We start from the raw sequence: 24,838 nt of genomic DNA on the forward strand, positions 1-24,838 counted from the left end.
CAAAATATATTATTTAGGAAAGAATTTGACGACATTAATTATTCAAAATAATTTGAACTAAATATTACTATTAATATAATGGTTTGTAAAAAAGATGACTGAAAATTAAAAGATAAATTTAAAATTTTACAACACTATTATCATTGATCATAAATAACTTTTTTATTATACTTTTATTTTTCATGAAATCAATAATAACAAATTTAATTTGGAAATTAAATTAAAAAAATCATAAATTATTCTTTATGTCAATCCTTTCACAAAGTAATTAAAATTCAAATCAAGTTTTTTAATTAATTATTTTAATTATTTTTCCTCTCTCATTAAAAATAAAAAAAAGTAAATAGGTTGATTTGGAGAAATAATAGTCCAGTAAATCTATTTAAGAAAATTCTCTTTAAAAGAAAATATTATGATGGGAAAAAAGTTATTGATTGTAAGTCTTAATTAAAATGCATTAATGCTATTTTTTCTTCTCTCATATATGCCCAAGCGGCATAGTTGATTCTTTGACAGAAAACAGCACAAACAAAGTTTTGAAACTGCTTTCTTCCATCGTACCAATTCAATCAATAATCTTGCGTCATATTTACAAAACTCAAATTCCAAACATCACCATCCTCCATCGATATTCATTATAAATACTCCTTCTGAGCACACCTTCAAGCACACTTCTTCTTCCATGGGGTCGTCTTTCTCCATATCTGTTGTGCTGTTTCTTACCCTTCTCATTCAGATACATGGAAGTGGTATAAGATCTGCAGAGAATGGTTGCAACTTGTTCGAAGGAAGTTGGGTTTATGATGATTCATACTCTCTCTATCATAGCTCAATGTGTCCCTTTATAGAGCCGGCATTTGATTGTGAAAAAAATGGCAGACCAGATAAGTTCTATCTCAACTATAGATGGCAACCAACGGGGTGTAACATAACCAGGTACATGTCTTCATTCTTCTCTCTTTCTGTCTCTGGTTTTTCTCACTACTCATTCTGGTGGACATAGATTCACCAGTGCATGTTTTTTGCTTCAGATTCATCGTTTTCTTTCATGTTTTTTCTGCTTCAAGAATTATGTCTTTTCAGTTAAATGATATGTTGACTTTTACACTTCATCCACCATCATAGAGAGGAGTGCCACTTTCAAGTTTATATGTTCTTTTGCTGATAAAAACAACCCATCCATTTAAGAGAAATTCTTTCTCACATATTCAATTAAAAGAATGTATATATTCAAACCAAAAGATAAGAGAAATTGTTAAACCTAGTATATTGATGAATACTGTAACAACAACATTAAATATTACTTAAATTAAAATTTCTCAAATTATTTATATTATATATACATTTCAAACCGTTTTTCTTTTATTATTTATTAAACGCATTTGGGTATAATAAATGTTATAACTTTATGAAAATTTTATAGTTGGATATTTTAAAAGGTTTAATTAATAATTTTGTCATATATTTCTTTTTTATTCAATTAATATTTGTGAAATACATTTAAGTCAAATTGACGTTAATAATTTCCTTTTAAAAATATTATATGTTAAAATTTGGACCTTCTTTTATATTGAAATTCTCTATTTCCATTTTTCATCATTTTTTGGAATCAATTATATTAACAAGTACGGCAAATCAATTAAGTATAGTGTGTGTGTGAGTGAGAATAAATTATATATATATATATATATATGCATATACACAAGTGTATTTTATTATAATTAATTGTTAATATTTATTAAGAAATAAAAAATATATTAAAAATAGATGTATTAATATTTTTGAGTAAAGGTACAGAGGAATGAGAGAAGAATAGAGGCATACTACTTAATATTAATCATAAGAATTATAATAAATAACATTACTTTTAGTAATTACAGAATTAATGTATTCTACATAAGAAAGTTAGAAAGTAATAGGAACTCTCTATTAGAGAAAGAGAAAAATAAAATTATTTAATAAATAAATTACACTGATCAGAGAGAAAATAGGGGTTATTTCCAATATTTTGTTTCACAGTTTTTAATAATAATTTTACTTTCCATCTCTTTGTATCATAAAGTTAGATTAGAATTTTCTGTTTTAGTTTTAAATGGAAGAAGACAATAGAGAAATACAAGAGTCCTCAGTAGCCAGTAAGTTTTTTTCTCTGGTGAGGTTCAAGCGTAGATAAAATAACAAGTATTAATTAAAATATCAAGTTAATTTTTTTTATTAAATATCTTTACATTTCACAAGTAATAGTGATATTGGTTCAAAACTAAAAGGTGTCAATTTTTTTATATTCCACCCTCTAAAGTGCACTTAGAATGTCTGGAAAATGTTTAGCACATAATTCCCCCAGATTTCTCTTCTTTTGAAACTTGACTGTTTATTGTGAAACTGTGTGATTTTTCCTTAATAATTTCTGAATGAATGATCTCTATTAGGGTCACTTGTACTTGCTTTCTTCATTACAATTCATATTTTGTTGGTAATTTTGACCTATAACAAAGCTTTCTTGTTACTAAACTTTTTGCTATGTTAGAACCAGAAAACAATTACAGTCACAAGAGAAAAATTATAGAAATTTTCATTTTTTGGCATGTATATATAGATAGAAAACCTCTGGACATTGAATTACAAGGGAAATTAGAAAATTAGGGTAGTATCTTTAACCAGTACTCTTTCTTTAAGTAATGAAATTCCCTTTGTTTATGGAAATATATGAAGAGTACAGATTAACAACTAATTCATATAAGTGAACCTTATATTGGTAAAAGACCTTTGTCAAATACTGACTTTATGATGCAAAAATAAAAATCAAGAACAATGAAATTAAAATCAGATGGTTGTTATCTCAAAAAACACTATGTGAGAACTTAAAAGGAAAATATTTGAACCATGAAAGGACCTTTTACTTGTTTTTTATGACAAATGCAGAGCTAGTGATACGTGGTAGCAAATCACATTTACAAGTAAGCTGTATGACTCAGTTTTGTTTGTGATTTTAGAAATCTTGAACAAGATTTTAGCCTTCTAAATATAAGTTCAATTTGGACAAATTTCCATTTCATTGCTACCATTTCATAAATACTTTTATTGATTTAAAATGTTTCTTATTAAAAAATGAGAAGGGAAGAAAAAAAAACAATATACTAAACCAATGGTTAGTGTTATTCATGTCAGAAGCAGCCATCTCCAGTCATTAAACTGTTCAGATTTTTCTTCTAAACCATTATTCATATCTGATCCATTAAGGAATAATAGTATATTATGTTTCTGATTTCTGATACTTTAACCAACAGAACAGTTGCTTCTATCTTTAATTTATATCATCTAATCTTTCATTATGTAAAACATGACTGTCACAATTTCTTTTTATTTTGTATCCTTTAACTTGTTTTTTTCTTTTTATGTTTGAAATTTTAGAAGACTCCAATTGTTTTTGGTTTTATATATCCTTTCTTATCGATAAAAGAAAAATTAGGTAATAAGGTTGAAATTAGGTAATAAGGTTATATATACTTCATAAATTTAGTGCTTGAATCTCCTCCATTAAGAGAATGCTGCTGTGAGGTTGCTTTCAAACATTTTAGGTCGAAACAAAAATCATTTGAAACCCACTTATCATCACTCTGAATGAAACTTGTTCTGCAGATTCAACGGTGAAGATTTCTTAACAAGACTGAGAGGGAAGAGTGTGATGTTTGTGGGTGACTCTTTGAGTTTGAATCAATGGCAGTCACTCACTTGCATGCTTCACGTAGCTCTGCCATCTGCTCCATACTCACTAGTCAGGAATGGTGGTGTCTCCATTTTCACCTTCACGGTTAGATCACTTTTTATATATAACTTTTATCTCATGATTTTTTTTTCTCAACTCGTATTAAAAATATACTCATATTTTTATATATTAAAATTCTTTTCAATGTATTTTAAAACATTTAAATAAATATTTGTCAGTCTATTTTAAAAGCATAACTGAAAAACAACATAAAAATGATTGATTTAATTCTTTGGTGTGGTTTCTCCATCATTCAACAATGATGACATATGTTGTTAATTATTCAGATACATAACAGAAGAAAAAAAAAATAATAGTTGAAAACACACAGACATATAAAGAAGGAGAAAGAAACAAATTGTGTTTGAGTTATACTCATAATTTCTTTATAGCATAATTATATTAAATAGTTAAATATACTCTTACTTTTTATATTTGAATAAAACATTAAAATTTATTTTTATTCCAAATTTTATTACATTTTAGTTACTAATTTTAAAAATAAATAGATATAATCATTTTAATATAATATTATTAGTTTTTTAGATTTGTTAAATTAAAAAGCTGATATTTATTTTCTTTTAAAATTTATAGATTTCAATATGTCAAAATTTAAAACAAAAATAATTTTAATTTAATATCGAAATTTAAAGTTTAAAAACATATTTAATTCTTACATTTTTCCTCAATTAAAAAGAGAAGTAATACCTATTTATTGATTTAATAGGTACTGTGAAATAATATCTTCATGTGTGATTTGATACGGTTGAAGCAATCAGAATATATATTATTTTAGGTTTTCAATTTTTAAAATAAAAATTATATATATATGTATATAGTCTCTCAAATTAAGTAAAAAGGCACGTTTAATCATTAAATATTAAAGTTCAGACAATGATATTCAAAGTCATGTTTAGTTTCTAAATAATTAATTTGACGAACTAAAATTTCATTTTAACTTTAAAAATATGAATGGGTAAGTTTATTAAAATTTTTATAACCAGAACCGGATTCATTTAACAGAGAATAAAAATAATTTAATAATGGTTAGTCCCTTTTTAAATTTTTCCAACCGGATTCAGTTGGAAAAGGGCTCTGGCAAAGGTCTACTACATACATATTTCCTCATAATTCTTTCAACTTAATAATAAGCACAAAAAAATCGAAGATTAACCACAAATAATAAATTAACAATTGGTCATCAGTAAACAAATCAGTAAAAAATTTTAGGTTTTTGGTTCTGTTATTTAAAAAGATTTAAAAACACACAAGAGAACAACATAAAAAACACATACATGTGTGGTATATTGGTAAGTATTATTATACAAAAACATGTCTACAACAGTGTCTGACATAGAGTTGATCAATGTAATTTTGAAACTTGAAACTGTTTATGTGGCAATCTAACTTCAAGTTGAATTCTTGGGTAATACCTCTCATAACTTTAATAATGTATGAGATAATTTGCAGACCTATAATGTGAAGTTGATGTTCTCACGCAATGCATTTCTGGTGGACATTGTTGGAGAAAAAATTGGTCGAGTTCTAAAACTAGATTCAATTGGAGCTGGTCAAACGTGGAAAGGAGTAGATGTACTGATATTTGACTCTTGGCATTGGTGGCTTCACACAGGAAGAAAACAACCGTATGAAAAACCACTCGAGCTTCTTTCACTATCTTCATCATCTTTATCACTTTCTCTCATAATTTTGCAGATGGGATTTCATTCAAGATGGGAATCAAACAGTTAGAGACATGGATCGATTGGTCGCTTATGAGAAAGCAATGAAAACATGGGCCAAATGGGTTGACGACAATGTTAACCCTGCACAAACAAGGGTTTTCTTCCAAGGGGTCTCTCCAGATCATGATAAGTAAGTTCTTCTGCCATTAAATTCATCTTTCAGAACATTACAAACCTTGTTTAACTTGTAATTTTTATAATATTGTTGCAGTGCAGAAAAGTGGGGTGAACAAGCAGGACAGACATGTTTGAGGGAAAGTAGGCCAGTTTTGGGATCCAAGTATCCTGGAGGAGCAGTTCCAGCAGAGTTGAGCTTACAGAAAGTTATAAGATCCATGAAAAAGACAGTGGAATTGTTGGACCTTACTACACTTTCACAGCTGAGGAAAGATGGCCACCCTTCTATTTATGGTAATGGAGGGCATAGGGGTTTGGATTGCAGCCATTGGTGTCTTCCTGGCGTTCCTGATACTTGGAATATTCTTCTCTATGCTGCTCTCATGCAAAAATGACTTCCTATTCTTCGTTAAAACTAAAATGTCTTCCAGAATAAATATATTTACACAAATAAAATTACTTCAGCTTCCTTTGATTTTAAAATGGTATTATTAATTCGGATTTTAAGTTGATTCCTGTCACTATACAAACTTGGGCTAGTAGCTCTAATAAGGGAAACTATAAATATAAGTTAAATTATTTAATTAATTAATTATGAAGCATATAAAAATTTAAAATACTTATAATTACGTGATAATTAAAAAATAGAAATGTGACATGAAAGAGTTCATAATTTACTTATATCTGAATAAAATTGTAAATGGAAGTAAATTTTAATTCATTTTAATAGATAAATTTCTTTTAGTCCTAGCATTCACAACTTTAAGTACAAATTTATTTAATTTTTGAAAAAAAACATTTAATTCAGTTTAATTTGAATTCTTTTAATTTCTAATCAAATTAAGTTAATGAAAACATAAATTAATTTAATTTGAGTAATTAAGTTTTAAAATAGGAATGTTATTCGATAGACTAAGATAGGCAAATTTAATTTCAAAAATTAGTAATTTGCACAATAATTATTTCAAAAATATGAAAAAGCCACCCGATGGTCATAAAAGGAATAACTCTACGCCACACCTGAATTTCACAAATAATCAAATTAAACACAAAATGTGCCTTAATTATTTGAATTATTACAATGTATGTTAAAAGTATATTTTTTAATTAAGATAGGTTTATAAATAGATAAAAACTTCTACTTTTAACACTAAATTTCCAGTGTATTAGTTATTCTTTCCTTCTTTTAAACAATAGTTTTTTACATTACTTTTTATTACATTTATTTAAAAAACTAATTTCATTTATTTAGAAAAGTATTTCTAAACACAGGATTTTGATATAAAAAATTAATTATTATTATAATATCTTAAACTACATTTGGACTACGAATATGTATCATGCAATTTTTGCAGGATTTCAGATTCTACCGATTAAATGAGAAATAAGTCAAACAAAAATATATTAAGAAGAGAAATGTTTCTGCAAAGAAACACAATATATGCTCAGAGTGCAGATCATATATTAGAAAAGGAACAAACATAGAATTTGATTATTGATTCATGAATGTCTAATGACATTGTTATTCAGTTATACTTTCAAACCCCTTCAAGGATCTACTGATAATGGTGGTGGTGGTGGTGAATGAACAGCCTCATCACAATATCCCTCCAACACATCAGTTTCTTCAGAGGTAAACCCTAGAGAACCAACAATGTTAGGCCAGCAATCATGTCCAATAACCCTAATAGCTTCACAGCAACTTCGCCCTAGGTAGGTCTCACCATTCAGAAAAAACGTTATGATTTCTCCACTACATGCTTGCATACGCCACAGTGATTCCCAACAGTTCGAGGGTTCACCCTCCACCTTCAACCTAAGAGCAAGGCTTAGAGGGGTAGCTGGGTCGGAGAGTGCTCTAGAATCACCAACAGATGCATTTAAGACCATTGCAGTAATCACAAGAACAGTCAGAACAAAGGGTATGCCAGACAAAGCCATTAGCTTTAGCAGAAAACAAGGTGAGTTTTTTGCTTAGTGTGGATGGTTTTTGGAGAAAACTTGTGTGCGATTTATATAGTGGGGGGAGTGTTAGTAACGGCTGATTTTTGGGGAGATGAAGAGGGTGGAAATAACTATGCTGTGGTTACATAAGGAGAAAGAATAAGGATTTTTCATCTGGTGGATATTAATGTGGGATATGAAGATTCTGTTGAATTTAAATGGAAACTGATTCTGTATTATGCAAGTGTGTCTATTTGTGTTCTTCATATTGGATGGTCACTTGTTAGAGACTATTCAACTCAAATATTCTTTGATGTTAAGAAGACGAAAAGTTAAAAATAAACGAGTCTGCATAAAGAAGGTGAAGAACTCAAAAGTTAATCATTATACGTTACGAGGTGATCAAATTTTAAGACTTATATGAAGGTAATTTATGACATTTAGATAACTTCACTTTTTTCAGTAAAATTTGCATAGATACGTAACACTATCAAAACTTGAGATAAAACTAAAATTTTGCATGTCCAATAATTCTATACATAGATGAAAAAAGATAATTTAAAGTAGTGTTATCACTACCAGCTGGCCGTGATTGATTGCCATGTACTTGGAATAGTGTATTTTGTTGGGGTGCCAGCACTTAGGTTACATTAAGTTTCTTTTGTTCATAAGAGGTAGTGTGCATCCATTTTAGAGGGGATTCCTGTGTAAAACTAAAACTTGGGGTTACGTTTCATGGAAGGGGTTTTCTTATTTTGAAAAAGCTAGGGGTTTGTTTTCTTTAAAAGCAAAAGTTTGTTTTGGAAATTCTCTTGAACTCAATCAATGATTAAAGTCAAGGTTTTGAGGTCGCAGATTAGTGGTGCGCTGCATTTCTTTTAATTATTTATAAATAATTAGATGTTTCAATATTACATTTTAAGTTTAGGAACTATTTTATGTATAATTATGTTAGGTAAATTTATTTATGAACTATCAAAATTTATTTACATTTTGATGTGTTAATAGAAACAATATTGATTATTTTGCTTGATATTGATTATTTAGACTGTATTATGTATATGATTGAATTTTATGCAGGTCTGGATATAGATAGTAGTTCATACAAATCAAATTTTAAAAAAAAAACATCCCGGCTATAACCTCATCAGGTATAAAAGTGAGACTCCTTTATACCTGTGTCCAACACTAGCAGGTATAAAAAAGTGATCTTTTTTTAACAAATGAGACTTTTTATACTTGGTCTCATAATATCAGGTGTAAAAAAATCAGACTTTTACACCTGTTACAAACAGAACCGGTGTAAAAGTTAGATTTTTTATGCCGGTTCTAGAACAGGCGTAAAAAAGTGTAAACTTTCTATATCCTCTGCTTGAGAATCGGTGTAAAAAGCCCTTTTTAACAGGTATAAAAAATATTTTTTGCACTAGTGAATGATAACTAATAATATTGAAACACAAAATAATAATTAATTAAATTAAATTTGGTGGGTTGGTGAGCCAACATTGCCCACCACGGGTTCAACCAGGTGAGCCGGGTTCTAAATGAGTCGAGTTCTAAATGAACCGGGTTGAAAACTAGCCTGCACAAAAAAAATAAACTTTTTTCAAACTAAATTCGGCTCAAACCCGTGGTGAGCTGGGTTGGTTCGCGGGTTACAATCCATTTTGACAACACTACTTCTGAAGTCTCTTTATCCTTTCTTACTTCGGTAAGGTTTTCTTAATTAAATTTTGGTAAAGTTTCCTACTCCGTTGATGGTTTCACTAGTAAAAAAAGTAGATTTAACTTCGCCCATTACGCTTCGGTTTTGTCAAAACCGAAGCGTATTCCAACGCGGTGGCATTTCTGTAATTCTGAATGATCTTATATGCCTCGGTTCGAACATAACCGAAGCCTACTCCACATACTGCCTCGGTTCGTAGAGGCAACCGAAGCATATACGTTTAAAAAAATTACTCATTCAGACGTTTCAACTGCTCACTTTTTTAGGACAAAGATACTGCCTCGGTTAGCACTTCCAACCGAGGCAGTATGCCCTGCTTTTCCTGCCACGTTGCCCTGCTTCCACTGACAACCTTTTCGAAACAGTGCTATGGCCTCGGTTAGTACTAAGAACCGAGGTCGTATCGATGTCTGATCATCTGACACTGTGAACTGCTTCTTCTGACCACTGTGAACTGCTTCTTCTGAACATGGACAGTTTATCAGGCTACTGCCTCGGTTGCTAGAAACCGAAGCCGTAGAGGACTTTCCGCCTCGGGTTGGCGGAAAACCGAGGCATATAGCCAAATTTATTTTCAAAAATTGAATTTACTGGAATGTTTATGCCGCGGTCTGGCATATAACTGAAGCCGTAGAGTCCTTTCTGACTCGGTTTTTTGGTTAACCGAGGTAAATTCCGTTTTATATTTTCCCAGGCAACGCTTCTTCTTCTTCACGCGAGTTTCGTTCTTCACTCACTGTTCCTCTTCCACTGCGATTTCGTTGCCGCCACTCCCCCTCCGCGGTCTTGCTTTCGTTTGCTCTCGTTCTCCGGCCTCAACCGTCCACGACAGTGTCCTCTCGCTGTGCGCTACCTCCGACAACGCTGCCACCTCCGAGAACGCTGCTGCCTCCGACGACGTTGCCGCCTCTGACGACGCTGCTGCCTCCGACGACGCTGCTGCCTGCGCCGGTCACACTCCGTCACTGCAGCCGCCACCGGTCACAGTTTGCCTCCGTGCCTCAATCGTCCACTTGCATTTCTTACGCGCATTTCACGGTTAGTTGAATATATTCGACTTTGGTAGTAAATTTACTGTTTGATTGATAATAATGGATGAGAGATTGATATATTGGCCATAGTAGCAATTATAGAATTATTTGATAATAAAATTTTGGTATTTGTTTGATAATAATTGTTGTGAGATGTTATAGTGGTGATGAATAGAATTAGAAATAGAATTATTAATAAAATTAGAAATAGAATTATATAGTTATTTGATTATAAAGTTTTGATATTTGTTTGATAATTGTTGTTGGGATATTGATATATTTGTTATTGTTATTTGATGATTACATTGGTATAATGGTTATTGTATTAAATTGGTTGATTTGTTGATTAGATAAAGTTTAAGGTTGGAAATCATGAGTTGTTTGCTTCAATATATTGTTTGTTGTTGTAATTTAGCCTTAGTTTCCCGTTTGAGATTCAATACAAAAATTATTTACTATCTCCAGACTTTTTGAACAAATGTACTTTTTTTACAAATGTACTTTTGGATGACGACCCTCTAATTGATGATATACAAGCAATACGAGAAGATCACAATGAGGGAATATATATATGACCAATCCATATGATTATGTATGAATTTCATGTTTGTTTAAATTTTTATGGCTTTTGTTAAGTAATATATGTAAGTCTTTTATTTATATTTCATCTTATTTATTGTGACAGATATATGGCTGAGTCACCTCATTTGTCGGGCGATGAAGTCCCCACCACTTCTAGACGGACGAGAGGAGCAACGAGGTTACGACAGCTTCTACTTAGAAGAAATGCAGGTGAGAGGACACCTGTCATTATTGACGTGGTCACTGGAGTTGCATCTGGCCCAAATGCAGATGTATTTAGGTCTTACCTTGGAGTATTGACACGTGATCGTATCTCTATACTTACTCCATCGTTTGACCATGTTTCTGAGGCTGATCGGAATCTCATCTGGCAAGATCTATTGGTAAGTTAAGCAATATTGCTCAATCTTCTATATTCAGTATATTGATAAATCTGTAGATATATGAGGTTATTACTTTCTTTATTGCAGATAACATTTGATATGCCAAACGTCGAGAGCTTAAGGAATAGGTGTTTATCTGCAATTGCAGAATGCTTTCGAGGGTTTAAGACAAAATTGACGTCTAGATATATATTTGGACCAAAAAGTGATGAAAATCCATGTTCCAAATATTCAGCAATTGACGAAGAAACATGGCGTCAGTTTGTAGAGCTTCGTTCTTCTGAGGCGTGGCAGGTAACTGTAGTAAAATCATTCAATTTTTCCTTCGTAATTATTTACCATGACAACTGTTAAATTTTGTCACAGGAAAAAAGGTCAAAAGCACAAGGAATAAGCGCTCAGAATAAAAATCCACACCTCCTGTCTCGTGGTGGATATAGGAAGCTTGAAGAGAAAATAATGAAGCAGAAGTCAGATAGTAGACTTCCACTTTCTGAGGGTGATGACCCTCTTCCTCCTCCTTCACCACCATCTCGGCACGACAAGTGGAAGTTAGCCCGTATGAGACCATCGGGCTCCTACACTTCCGAGTCTGCTAGAGAAATATCTGAAAGAATTGTAAGATGTCATTTCTTATTATATTACATTAATTTTGTTATATATCTAACATGTATATTAAAAATCCATTGAACTGTTGTTATGTGACAGGACTCCTTGGTTGAGAAGAGCTCCCAAGGTCAATTCACACAAGAAGGTCGTCAAGATATTCTTACCACAGCTATTGGACGACCTGAGCACCCAGGACGGGTGCGTGCTGCTGGGACTGGCATAGGCATACGACATTTTTTTGGGTCTTCCTCGCGTCCATATTCATATGAAAAGATGAAGGACGAAATAAGAAAAGAGATGACGCAGGAGATCACAAAGAAGGTTCGAGCAGAGTTATATGATGAAGTTGCTGAAATGGTTGCGCGCCAGTTCCAGCAGCATTATGAGGATTATGGCAATCGTCCTCCACCATCTCCTATAGCGGAACATGCTGTGCCCCCTACAGGTAAGGTTATTTATTTTTGCTTACTAATTTACTTTATGCATAAACTAACATTTAATTTGACAGGTAGAAGCGGTAAAGGAAGTTGCTCAGCTGCCGGTGCCCCAGGGGACGACTTGGATGACACTCGTCCATGTGAGTTATATATTCTCTCTGATACTGGGACCATGCTAGTGGCTCGTGGTACAGTGTATGAGACAGCCACTGTAGTGCATGGGGTACAGCTTGCAGAAGATGAGGTCAAGGTCACGGTCGATGAAGTTGTCATAGCGGATGCCGTTCTTCCTGTGCCTACAGATGAGTTCTTCACTGTGGAAGAAGCATTTAGGTCCTTTGTCGCCTGGCCTAGACATTTGGTTGGTCATGTATCTAATCCCCCGGTAAACACTCGTACTATATACTTCTTAATTTTAATATTTACTTCTAATTGACGTTATAACAACCAATTTTGCATTTAACAGCAGATAGGTCAAGAGGGAAGTCCTAGACCGAAGAAGACTCATTTATCTGAGGATGACCCTCTTGGTGCGTTAGATGACCTTGCTAAACTCATTTCAGAAGTGCCGATGAATGTACATTGGGATCCTACTACATTTGGAAGAGAATCTCATATCCCATTGTACTTGCATCAGCAAGATGTTAGGGAGCTTGCGTCGGGGAGAGATGAAATTAATATTACACTCATTCAGCTGTGGATGATGTAAGTTTATGAAAACTTTTATATATATTGGTATTTTATGAACTTACTTACATCATATTATTTCTTCATTTTAGGTATCTGTTTGATGTTAGTAACAAGAAGGGGTTCAACGATGTATATGGGTTCATTGACCCTTCTATGACTCATGAGAGAAATAAATTTGATGATATCCAGACATACATCACCACCTGCTTTGGAACGGGGAAGGAGATATATTTTCTCCCTTATATACATGGGTAAGTGAAGTTTGTTAACTTCAACACATTCATTTATTAATTTTGGTATATCATTCATAAGTTATTACCAATTTCAGGTGTCATTGGCAGCTACTTGTGATCTCCGTACCGGAGAACACGGCTGTTTGGTTTTGTTCGTTGCATAAGTCTCCTCCCAGCCCTCTTAGACATGCAGTAGATTGGTAAGAATCTCAATGTCTGGTCCTTTTTTTATATAAATGTATGCTAAAAGAATTTCTTTTGATAGTTCCCTTGCAGCACATATGATGTTATCTGGGAGATCTACTGCTACAGCTAAAAAGCTTGCATGGGTTTCTCTTAAGGTTTGGTATTTTAGTCCATACTTTGTTACATTTGCTTCCATTCAAATGATGTTACTTAACATTTTATAATTATGATGATATATTGTAGTGTAATAGACAAATGGGGTCATACGAATGTGATTACTACGTTATGTTTTGGATGATGACCATCATTCGTGCACATTACACCACTGGATGGGAAACGGTAATATTTAGGTTTGAATTTTATGTTCTCTATATTTGGATTTCATATACACTAATTGAAATCATTGTACTTTATGCAGAGATTTAATAGGACTGCTCCAATTCCAGAGAAGTCAAGCCAACTTGTGAGGAAAACACTTGCAAGATATGTAATTCGTTTATATAATAGTATGTAGTAGTAGATATTAGAATATACTAAGTTTTAAGTTTATGTTTCTAAGTTGTTTTATGCTTTTCTACGTTACTATAAATTGAACATGTACATTGCATTGATTTATGCTTGGTCCCTTGATTTATGATTGCATTGGATTTATTTATGCTTCTAAGAATTTGATTTATGATTTGATTCAATATATTTATGTTTTAATATAGATTTCATTTAAAATATATATTTCTGCAACATTATGGACTGTTCTGGTTATTGAAAAATATGCAGGTCTGTTTTTGTGAATGGGAATGTTGCAGAAACTGACACCATTTTAAAAAAAAAACGTACTTATATGCCTCGGTTCTGGTCAAAACCGATGTCGAAAGACCACTTACGGCCTCGGTTGTGGTCAAACCCGAAGCAGAATGTGTAGCGAAGGAGGAAAAAAAAACTGGAATCTACTGCCTCGGTTCAGGACACACCCGAGGCAGTAAAGTGGAAGTTACGGCCTCGGTTGAGACGAACCGAGGCCTAATGTGCTACGAACAAATAAAATTAAAAAAACGTAAATCTTTTATGCCTCGGGTGGGGCTCAACCGAGGCCGTATAGGGGGACGTTATGCCTCGGTTGACAACCGAGACCAAAAGTGTCTGACTTTTTACCTCGCCTGAATATGCCTCGGTTCATAAACCGCTGCCTATAGCCAAAAATAACCGCTGTCGTTTCTCCTTATTGTACTAGTGTTTGAAGAGAATAGTTGAAGTTATCTTAAATTAAATTAAACTATAAGTGATTAATAAATTAATTATTAAAATAATTAACAAGACACAATACTATAAACTTTTTTTTTCTATAAATAAATTTTTAACATTTTTAGTTTAGATATACCACGCATTTATATTAACAGTAGATAAATCTATAAATATATATTAGACATACATTGATTAAATGAGTCTAACATACATTAGATAAATATAACAAAAAACATTAGATTAGTCTAGCAATATAAACATTAGATGAGTTTGTTCATATAATGATTAAATGAATATAACAAAAAATATTACACAAGTCATTCCATACATTGATAAGGTGAGTCTAAGAATACACTGATTAAACGAATATAATAAAAAATATTAAACGAGATTGTCTATCCACTGATTATATAAGTTTAATAATACACATTATAGGAGTCTCTTCATATAATCACTAGACAAGTATAACAAAAACAATAAACAAATTGTAAGACCCTAGGAAATTATGGTAATTAAGAAATAATGTGGCTATGAGACTTGGACATTATTGTTTGAAAATTGGTGTTTGATGATTAATTATTTTCTAAAATTATAATTATTACGTTTATTATTTAATGTTATTATTGATTAAGTGAAACACACTAGTACAAAAAGAAGATTTAAACTCGCACAATAGGCTTCGGTTTAGGAGCAACCGAAGCCTATCAAAACGCGGTGAAATTTTCGTAGTTTAGTCAAACTTTTTTGCCTCGGTTCAAGGGGAACCGAGGCATATACATCATATGACCTCGGTTAAAATTTCAACTGATGCCTAACACCCTAAAAAATTTCTACAGATTTGACTTTTGGCCTGACAGCTTTTTGAATCCTGATCTACTGCCTCGGTTCACTGGGAACCCGAGACATATATATCTTATGACCTCGATTAAAATTCCAACCAACGCCTTAACACTTGAAAAATTGTTTTTTGAATCCTGATATTTTGCCTTCTAAGGACCCGAAGCACATTAATTGGATAATTTAGAAGCATGGGGAGAGATGGGCTCCGCCTTCAAACTACTTCAGATTCAGAAGCAACACAACATAATCAACCGTGGCGCCACCGTTCTCGACCTCGACTGAGCTTTCGGAGGGTGCCTCCAAGTGCCTTGTCAGAGCTTGGGACCCTTCCACGGCGGAGGCTCTGTCCTCGGCGTCGACACCAAAAAAGTCAAGGTTCCCCCTCTTCACTATGATTCTAGGGTTCAGACCATCTCTGCAGGTTTCGATTTCTGTATGGTGCTATTCTCGTTGGAGGTTGAAGCTTTATGGTTTCAGTCATGGAGGCGCAACTTGGGATTTAGGATTTATCTATTTTTGGGTTTGGTTTGATTTTGCAGGTTCATGTTGTCTGATGATGATGAATGGAGATTAACAGGGTTGCATCATGGAGACGAACATGGAGGTTGGCAGCGACGCTAGGTGGTGATGAACGGAGCTTCGTGATGGTGCGTCAATGGAGGTTTTTGGTGAAGAAGATGAGTGCAGCGACTTTCGATTAGGGTTTTTCTGATTGTAGGTCTGTGTTGATGATGGTGGTGCAAATTAGGGTTTGATGGCGACGACATTGACGGTGAAGATGATTAACGATGGTGCTAGGTTGCGGTGATGGATGCCGGCGGCACATGATAGGTTCGTTGTGGATGGTTGCCGTTTGGCTATGATCATCAGGCACAATGAGAATCTTAAGAAACAGGAGATGAACGAATATATGCTTTTGGTGATTCAAAAGGGGATTTTCAAAACAGAGAAAAAATGCGAGTGGAAAAGGCACTTCGGCAGCTTTATGGTCGTTTCTTCTACAGATTTCCAAGTGGAGAATCCACGACTTATGTGTATGATAGAATAACTGGTAATATTAATACATATATGTTGTTCAAGAATCAAAGTTACGAAGTTAAGTACTGATGTAGAGTTTTATACTTGTGGTTGAGAACAAATATTAATATTTTGGAAGGTATCAACCACTTGAGGAGAGGAAAACAAAGATGAACTTGGTCATCGTGTCTCACGGTCAAATGGAAATATGCTCGTCAATGGAAATATTCTTGTCAATGGAAATATTCATTTTGTTTACTTTATTGAATTAAAAATAGGTTATTGAAATCTAAGAGGAATGTGCATGAACATGATCGGTAAGAATCATGATCTTTTCACTTTTTACTATGGATATATATTTCTTGTAATCTTCATCAGCTTTTTAATTTTTGATGAAGTATTGATTAGTTGCTATTTATTTTTGCAGGCTACTCAAAGATCTGGAAGACCTATCAAATCAAATCAATATGTAGCAGGCTCAAGACCCAATACATCATTTGAGATGATGGACAAAGGCTTGATCTTAGATATTCAAAGAAAAGTAAAAAAGGGCTTGATCATCATTTAAAGCTAAGATATAGAAAGCGAAAAAGTAAAAAAAAAAAGCTCTACTGCCTCGGTTTAGATGGAACCGAGGCGAAAAGTACTTAAAAAAAAAAAGAAGAAAAAAGCCTACTACTTTGGTTACCTGTGAACCAAGGAAAAATCCTACCCCTTTTTGCCTCGGTTCTGAAACGAGGCAAAAAGCCTAACCCTTTTTGCCTCGCCCGTATATGCCTCGGTTCAAGAACCGATGCCTATGGGCGAAAATAATTGTTGTCGTTTCCCTTGACTGCACTAGTGACATATGATAGGTATATTGCTATTGGAATGATTTGGGTGGTGTGTTGTTACCAATATGATGTGTTGGATTGATGATAGGAGGGTGATTTAGGACTGAATAGGTGTGAACCAATTTCTAGAAAGAAAGAGAGTTAAAGTAAACTTTTGGGTTTTAATTTGTATTTTGGACCGAAGGGTAAAAAGATCATTTTACCCTCATTAATTAGTGTAGAAATTAAGTTATGAGGGTGTAGAAAGTAAAAGAAAGAAAAATAAATCTGAAATTAAAAGATTCTATGGTGGTTGATATTATTTTAATTAAAAAGATAAAAATAGAATAAGAAAAGATAAAAAGGAGAAATGGAAACTAGGGTTTCATAATTAACCTACATCTAAAATGAAAAAGAGAGAGATAGGGAGAGAGAGAAAGAGAGGCGGTTTTGTGAGAGAGAGAAAGAGAGGCAGTTTTGGGAGAGAAGAGGAAGAACTACAGAAATCTTAGAGATTGATGGTGTTTTAAAGTGTATACAAAGCCCTATGATTGGTCAAGGTATGGGAAAGTCTACCTTTGTTTGTTAATTATTGTATATTATATGTGTTCTTGGTTATTTTGATTAATAATTCTTGTTGATATATGTTTATATGATTATGAATATGGTTGTATGTTGCTCTTGTTGGGCAAAGGTTTATGTAAGCATGGGCATAGGGTTTATGTAATATTTGTGTTAGGTTTTTCGTATAAATGTATGTATGGTTGTTGGGTTATCCTAACAAAGGGTTTGATGCTAAGGGAAAATAAAGTTATGAGGCTTGGGGGTTTTCCATGCAAATGTATATGTAAGGGTGTGGTAATAATCATATGCATTACAATTGTGTTGTTTGAGTTATAATATGTATAATGATTGAATTTGGATGATTCAAGTGTTGTGATGTATGTATTCGAGTATGTTCACAAGGATATGTGATGCTTGAACATGAATGATGTTTTGGGGGACTTCCTTCGTGATTTAGGGTTGTTGGATGTGTGTTTGCAAACTTGATTTATATCCAAGATGTGTTTCGTTTTGCAGAAAATCGATCGATTATTGCGCGTCGACATTGAGTCTGGTTGCGGGAATAATCGATTATTACTTATGATAACCAATCATCCATTCTTGTGTGATGTTTCTGGGTGATTTTCACTGAAATAATCGATTATCAAAAGTGATAATGGATTACCACAGTGTATTTGTGTGGAAAATGGCGAATTTGATGAAAAATGAACGTGGTTCAAGCCCATGAAGCAGTGGAATGCGTTGATACTCAAGGAATGAAAGTAAGGGATGAAGGTGTCTTCCTTGTCCTTGTGTGGCAGGATTACATGTTCCTTAGTTGGATTGCTGGACTACTCAGATGTATATGTGTGGGAAATCTATAGATGGGGCTGTAGGAGCGGCTACAAGCGGTGAGGTAGGGTACAAGAGTGTGACTGATTCTTTCCATGGTGGTGTTTATGGTGTGGTGATGCTCATTGTGTTGTTCATGATTGGGATAATCATGATGGTGTTAACTCTTTATTTTTTCCCATTTTGTTGTGTTTAGAAGTCATTTTTAGTTCATATTTGTTCTTAATTGTATAGAATTAGATTAATTTTAGGTTTTTCTATTAAATCTTTGGATTTGTAGATATTTAGTTAAAAATAGGTTTTTAGGAGTATTTTTAGTATTTTTGTAAATAAGTAGAAAATTTAATCTTTCTCTGAATTTTTTTAATAAAAGTTTTTTTTCTTTATTTTGTTTTTAATCTTTTTAATTGCTGAAATGCCTTTTATAATTGTAGATTGGGCCTTGGTTCGGCTGCATATGAATTAATAATGCTAACACTTGGATAGCAGGTCTGAGGGAGTTACTTCCTCTACCGTCACATAGTGCTTCCTGCACCTCCTCATTCCTCTTTTACCCTTTAGTGATATTTAAACGAATATGAATATGCGTTGTATTTTTAAACGGATGTCAATATCCGTAAACGGATATCGACATCCGTTAAAGGATAAACGGATGGTTAAAGGATGTTGTAGTGGAATTGGATTCATGCGTGAGTGTGGAGTGAAGATTGGTAACTGAAAAAGAAAAGAGAGTGTTGAATGGAGAAGAAGCTTACTCTCGTTCAGACCATTGCTACTTCAGGCGTGTTTTCCGCCATTTCTTTCTGGTAATCCGATTCAAATTCATTCTCACTCACTGCTAATACTATTATATTCACTTTTATCACATTCCTCGTTGTCCTTTTCTTAGGTATGGCTTCATGATTGGCAGAGAATCATCTCGGAAAGAGCTCTCTCACCTAATCGAAGATCTCCGTTGCGGAACCCCTCCATCTCCGTCTTCCACCTCCTCTTCTTCACATTCTTGATTCGATTCAGCTATCTCTTTTTTTCCAATTCGGTTTCATTACCTACGCTTTGTCTCTTATCTTATAAACTCACCATTTTTCCCTAACAATCCTCTAATCTAGTGGTTTAGGTTGGGGTTGCTTCTCCATCCTTTAATTTGCACAAAATGTTGTTACTTTCCTTATACATTACTCTGTTCAATCATCTCTGTATTATTTCAAAGAATCATGTAAAAAGGTGCCTGGATTAGTTCGTTTTATAATTTTAGTGAATCCCTTCGCTTACTAATAATTTTATAATACTTCAACTAATTCCTTACGTTGTTAGTTTCATGTTTTCTATTTTATTGTTGTTGTGTAAGAGAGAAAGAAATGTTGATTTATTACTAATGGATTTCTTATTGTTAGTTATATTAGAAAAATGTTTCTTTGTTTTTAGGAGGACCATATTCTCTTCCTTAAGAACGTCGAAGGATCTAAATCTCATCAAAATATGCATATCTCCAATTAAACCTTAGATTACTTAATGTTTTAGACAGTAAATTCCTTTACAACATTGGTTGGTGTAGTTAAAAGATTGTCTTCTTTGTTTTATGAATGTTAAATACACAATGCCGGCTAAAATTTAGGAGAGAGAATATTTGTAAAAAAGATAAATAAAGTTAAATGATAAAAATTAAATTAATGTAGGGTATTTTTGGATTTAAAAAAATAAGGGAGAGGTATAGGAAGCATCTAGGGTGGTGGAGGGAACAACTCCCCAGGTCTGATGTTTTTAAAAGTAATTGGGCTAGCTGTTCTACACTACTGGATTTGGGCCGCTGCTACCACACTTGGAATTGGGCCGTAAGAATTTGTTGAGCTGCACATTACAATTGGGGGTGTTGCTCCCTCCACCACCACACCATGCTTCCTCTACCTCCCCAAATTGTTTTAAATTCAATTTTATCCTCAGGTTAAAACCACTTTATTTTTACCATTTAATTATTTTAAATTAATTTAAAAATTCTATTTCTACTAATTTATTTTTACTAGGCAGCTACACCTCCACCCATCTCTCACGGATTCTACTCTCTTTCCCCATTTTCGTTTCACTTCCTCTCCTTCCCCATTTTTGTTTCTCACCCATTTCCGTTTCACTTATTCCTTTCCTGAACCCTACCCTTTCCCATGTCACTGTCTTCTTTTTTGCTTTAATTATATCTTTATTCTCATCAGTTATGGGATTAAAAAATATACAAGTAATATAAGCCAGTGAGGATCATAAATCACCGAGAATCTTCAGCTCCATTCATGAATGGAATATAATATAGAAATTCTTCTCTAAGGTAAATTACTTGAATTACAGAAATATTGCTTTCCTTCTTAAGGAAGCTAAACAAAAGTAATAACGACTCTCATGGGAAAAATTACATTAACAAAATCTCAGAGATTACATATGCTCTATCATATACAGAAGAAAAAATACGATCCAGTGAAGCACAACAACAAACTATATGAAAACTTCATCTCTGTGCATGGAAAGAAATAAGGGGAGCATTGCAATTCACACCTCAAAAAGGGAGAAACAAACAAAAATAGTAATAATAATAACAGCAAAATCAACAGCATTAACAGTAAATCAGAAAAATTAACAGAGAATTTCCAAGAACTTGTTAGAAATTATTAAAAAGAAAAGTCAAAAAATTTCAAGAATCTCCAAAATGAAAATGTTGCAGAGTGGGCAATTCCTCGTACTAACCATAAGCTCCCTTGAACACATCTTGCAGAAAGTGTGGCCACATGGTATAAAAGAAGCAGTCTTATGCGTGACCATGCAAATACAGCAAGTGTGCTCCATGGAACCCCCTCCATCTCCATCTTCACCACCATCATCATCTGCATCCTCATCAAAATCCTCATCATCACTCAATATATACCTTGATCCTTCAAGGCCCATTTCCCTATCAGTCTCCTCTAACAAGTCCATCAACGACATCATCACCGACACCTGCTCCTCCTCCTCCTGCGCCTCCTGTGCCGCCGCTTCCGATGCCTCCTGCGCTACCAGTCCCAAATATGATTAAAGCAAAAAAGAATACTATAACATGGGAAGGGTAGGGTTCAGGAAAGGAAGAAGTGAAATGAAAATGGGGGAGAAACGGAAATGGGTGAGAAACAAAAATGGAGAAGGAGAGGAAGTGAAACGGAAATGGAGAAAGATAGTAGAATCCGTGAGAGATGGGTGGGGGTGTAGCTACCCAATAAAAATAAATGAGTAAAAATATAATTTTTAAATTAATTAAAAAAATTTAAATAATAAAAGTAAAATGGTTTTAACCTGAGTATAAAATTGAAATTAAAATAATTTGAGGAGGTGGAGGAAGCATGATGTGGTGCTAGAGGGAGCAACACCCTACAATTGGACTGGTTTTGGTTTGGACCTGCGGATAAGTAGAACACTATCGTTTAGGTCCTACTACCTTAGGGGGTTTTGGTTTTGGATGATCATTTGGCAGAAGCAACCCTCGAGTTAGGACTCCTATGCAGAAGAGAGCAAGGAGACAGCCTAGAGCTCGTGTCACTGACCATTTACTGAGAGGATGACTGGAGGCACGTGTGGAATCAGAATCGGCAAAGATGTTCAAGTTGATCGAAGGGTAGAAATGAGAGCAGTGCGAGGAAGAAAAGGAGAAGCGTCCGATTAGGAGAATTACGAAGCGCGAAACGTCGAGGTTTTTTTCCCCTTCCCCATTTTTTTCCTTTTTTTTGTTTTCTCTATAAAAAGAGACTTGTACAGAGAGTTAGTGTGTGTGATCGAGTGAAGGGTGACAGACTCCGCTCTAGAGTGTTAAAGCGGAGGGTGACAGACTCCGTGAGCGAGCGAGTGAATGGTGGAGGGTGATAGACACCGTGAACATGTTCTAGGGTTCTTTGTTTCCTTTTCTGATTTCATGCTCTTAGTTTTAGGTTTTCAAGCTTTTCGTACAGTAGCTTTCTGCTGTAATTCTGGACTTGGATTGAGCAATCACAGTGGTGACAAGCCGTGGTGGTCTCGATCATGCTTTTCTCAGTGACTTTACATTGTATTTCCATTTCTATCTCAATAAATTTTACTTTTGTGCACTGATTCTGTTCTGTTATACTTTCAATTCTGGTTTTGTTTTCAATTCAACGATTCTTTATGCTTTCTATTAATTCAGTTGTAATTTGAGATTGTTAATGCTTTGGATAGATATAGTTGTAATATGTTTTGGTATCTGTCGCTTTGGAAGTTAGCTTTGTGCCTTTGTTGTCTTGTGATTTAGTATCAATTTTCAATTCTGCATTTAGGTTTTAGGTGTTTACTTCAATTTTAGTTTGTGTACATTGCTTTTACATTTACTTAGATTAGGATAGGATCAAATGCGTTGGTTGATTTAGTTTAGGTGTATTTTGAATTGAAATTAGGGATTTGTCTTTGACTCTGTTATGGATAATTGTAGTCTAGATTTCTTTTTCTTATTCTTTTGTTCCACTTTATTTTCTTTCTTTCCTTAAACTGATTCAATTTTTAATTCTTTCCTTTTAAAATTCATTTCTTTTCCCCACCTTGCATTAGTAGTTAGATAATAAATAAAAAGCAAGAATAACTTTACATTTTCTAAACTTAACTTTGTCGCGACTACGGATTGATATCTTGGCCAACCCTATATTGCATTAGTGGGGACCAATTTTGTTCTTTTTTTGTGCGATCGAAGCGATCGAAAGAAGTTTAACAAATGGCGCCATTGCCCGGGACTTTGGCGACATAAGATTTAGATTGTAGAGTTAGCCTTGTAGGTTTTTGTTTTTGTTTTTCTATTTGCATTTTGAGTATTTAGCTTCTGTTTCTGCAATTTTTTTCTTAAATTTGTAAATAATTGGTTTTGTTCAATTTTATTCCACGTGTTCATGATATAATCTCCTTTTGAAGTGATACCCAGGTTTAGACTGGCTCTGTACCAGAGTTAAGGAGATGGCCAATTCTCAGAATTGGTTGTACAAACTTGTCAAAAGGCTGCCTAAGTATCATGGATTGGTTGGAGAAGATCCACTCATGCATCTGAAGGAGTTTTGAGTGGTCTGCCTCATGTTTAAACCAGTAGATGTCTCTGAAGAATGGGTCAAGTTGAATGTGTTCCCTTTTTCTCTTCAAGATACAACAAAGGACGAGTTTTATTACAAGACTTATTCAACACCATTCACTGCTTGGGCTGAGATGCAAAGAATCTTTCTGGAGAAGTTCTTCCCAGCCTCAACAATAGTCTCTAAACGGAGGGAAATTAGCTCCATGGTGCAACTACAAGGAGAGCCATTGAGGAAGTATTGGGACATATTCAACAGTTGTGTGCCTCATGTCTAGATCATCAAATCAGTGAGCAGCTTCTCATCCTATACTTTTGTGATGGACTAAGCATGAAGGAGAGATTCTGTGTTGATGTTGCTACTGGAGGGTCTATTATGGATAAGCCAATTTCTGAAGCCAGGACTTTGATAGCCAAGTTAAGTGGGTTTCATGATGAAGCTAGTGAATTTGCTGAGAGCACAGGTTCTAAGTTGCAATGTTAGGGATTCTGAAAGGAATTCCTAACCAGCTCTCTCTCTAACTCAAACACCACAGTCAAGGATTGGAAAAGAAAGAATAATATCATTGGTATTCACAATAATGAATCAAGATTACACTGTATCTTAGGAGCTTAAGCTCCTCCACCTGGTGCTAAGACCCGTCTACACATACAACTACTCAACCAACTAACTGAAACACTAAGGGTCCTAATATATAGGCCCTTTTCCCGCCCCCTCACTTAACTGATTAGCAGTTAAGTAGTTACGTGTTCTGCTTCCCCTTCCTCCTCTCATAGACTCGCCACGTCCTAACATCACTTCCCCCCTGGAGATTAACCTTGTCCCCAAGGTTAAAATCTGGGAACTGCTCCTGCATCACCACCCGATCCTCCCAAGTAGCGTTCTCCACTCCTCCATTCTGCCACTCAATTAATACTTGCTCGCGTGGGTTTCCTTCATGTTGCTGAACCCGTCTAGTGATCACCCTGCTTGGCCAACATGTGGGTCCATTTACTTGCAAGTCAGCTTGCAATT

General features: G+C 34.0%; 4 protein-coding genes across 4 annotated transcripts; 2 read left to right on the forward strand and 2 right to left on the reverse strand.

The window, feature by feature from the left end:
- The first annotated feature begins 503 nt into the window (after positions 1-503).
- On the forward strand, positions 504-6,140 carry LOC108341175 (protein trichome birefringence-like 43). Its single transcript, XM_017578831.2, has 5 exons — positions 504-936; positions 3,640-3,811; positions 5,237-5,412; positions 5,483-5,641; positions 5,723-6,140. The coding sequence occupies exons 1-5, from the start codon at positions 683-685 to the stop codon at positions 6,021-6,023; spliced, it is 1,062 nt and encodes a 353-aa protein (XP_017434320.1). The 5' UTR covers positions 504-682; the 3' UTR covers positions 6,024-6,140.
- A 1,036-nt stretch (positions 6,141-7,176) lies between these two features.
- LOC108341258 (egg cell-secreted protein 1.1) lies at positions 7,177-7,719 on the reverse strand. Its single transcript, XM_017578954.1, has one exon. The coding sequence runs from the start codon at positions 7,567-7,569 to the stop codon at positions 7,177-7,179; it is 393 nt and encodes a 130-aa protein (XP_017434443.1). The 5' UTR covers positions 7,570-7,719.
- An 11,723-nt stretch (positions 7,720-19,442) lies between these two features.
- Positions 19,443-19,759, forward strand: LOC108341257 (uncharacterized). Its single transcript, XM_017578953.2, has 2 exons — positions 19,443-19,558; positions 19,642-19,759. The coding sequence occupies exons 1-2, from the start codon at positions 19,491-19,493 to the stop codon at positions 19,757-19,759; spliced, it is 186 nt and encodes a 61-aa protein (XP_017434442.1). The 5' UTR covers positions 19,443-19,490.
- A 1,657-nt stretch (positions 19,760-21,416) lies between these two features.
- LOC108341256 (probable E3 ubiquitin-protein ligase LUL3) lies at positions 21,417-24,031 on the reverse strand. Its single transcript, XM_017578952.1, has 2 exons — positions 23,938-24,031; positions 21,417-21,781 (listed from the first exon to the last, which is right to left on the reverse strand). The coding sequence occupies exons 1-2, from the start codon at positions 24,029-24,031 to the stop codon at positions 21,417-21,419; spliced, it is 459 nt and encodes a 152-aa protein (XP_017434441.1).
- Between the last annotated feature and the right edge of the window lie 807 nt (positions 24,032-24,838).

The sequence above is a fragment of the Vigna angularis genome, chromosome 6 (genome assembly GCF_016808095.1).
Source record: "Vigna angularis cultivar LongXiaoDou No.4 chromosome 6, ASM1680809v1, whole genome shotgun sequence".
Lineage (NCBI taxonomy): Eukaryota > Viridiplantae > Streptophyta > Magnoliopsida > Fabales > Fabaceae > Vigna > Vigna angularis.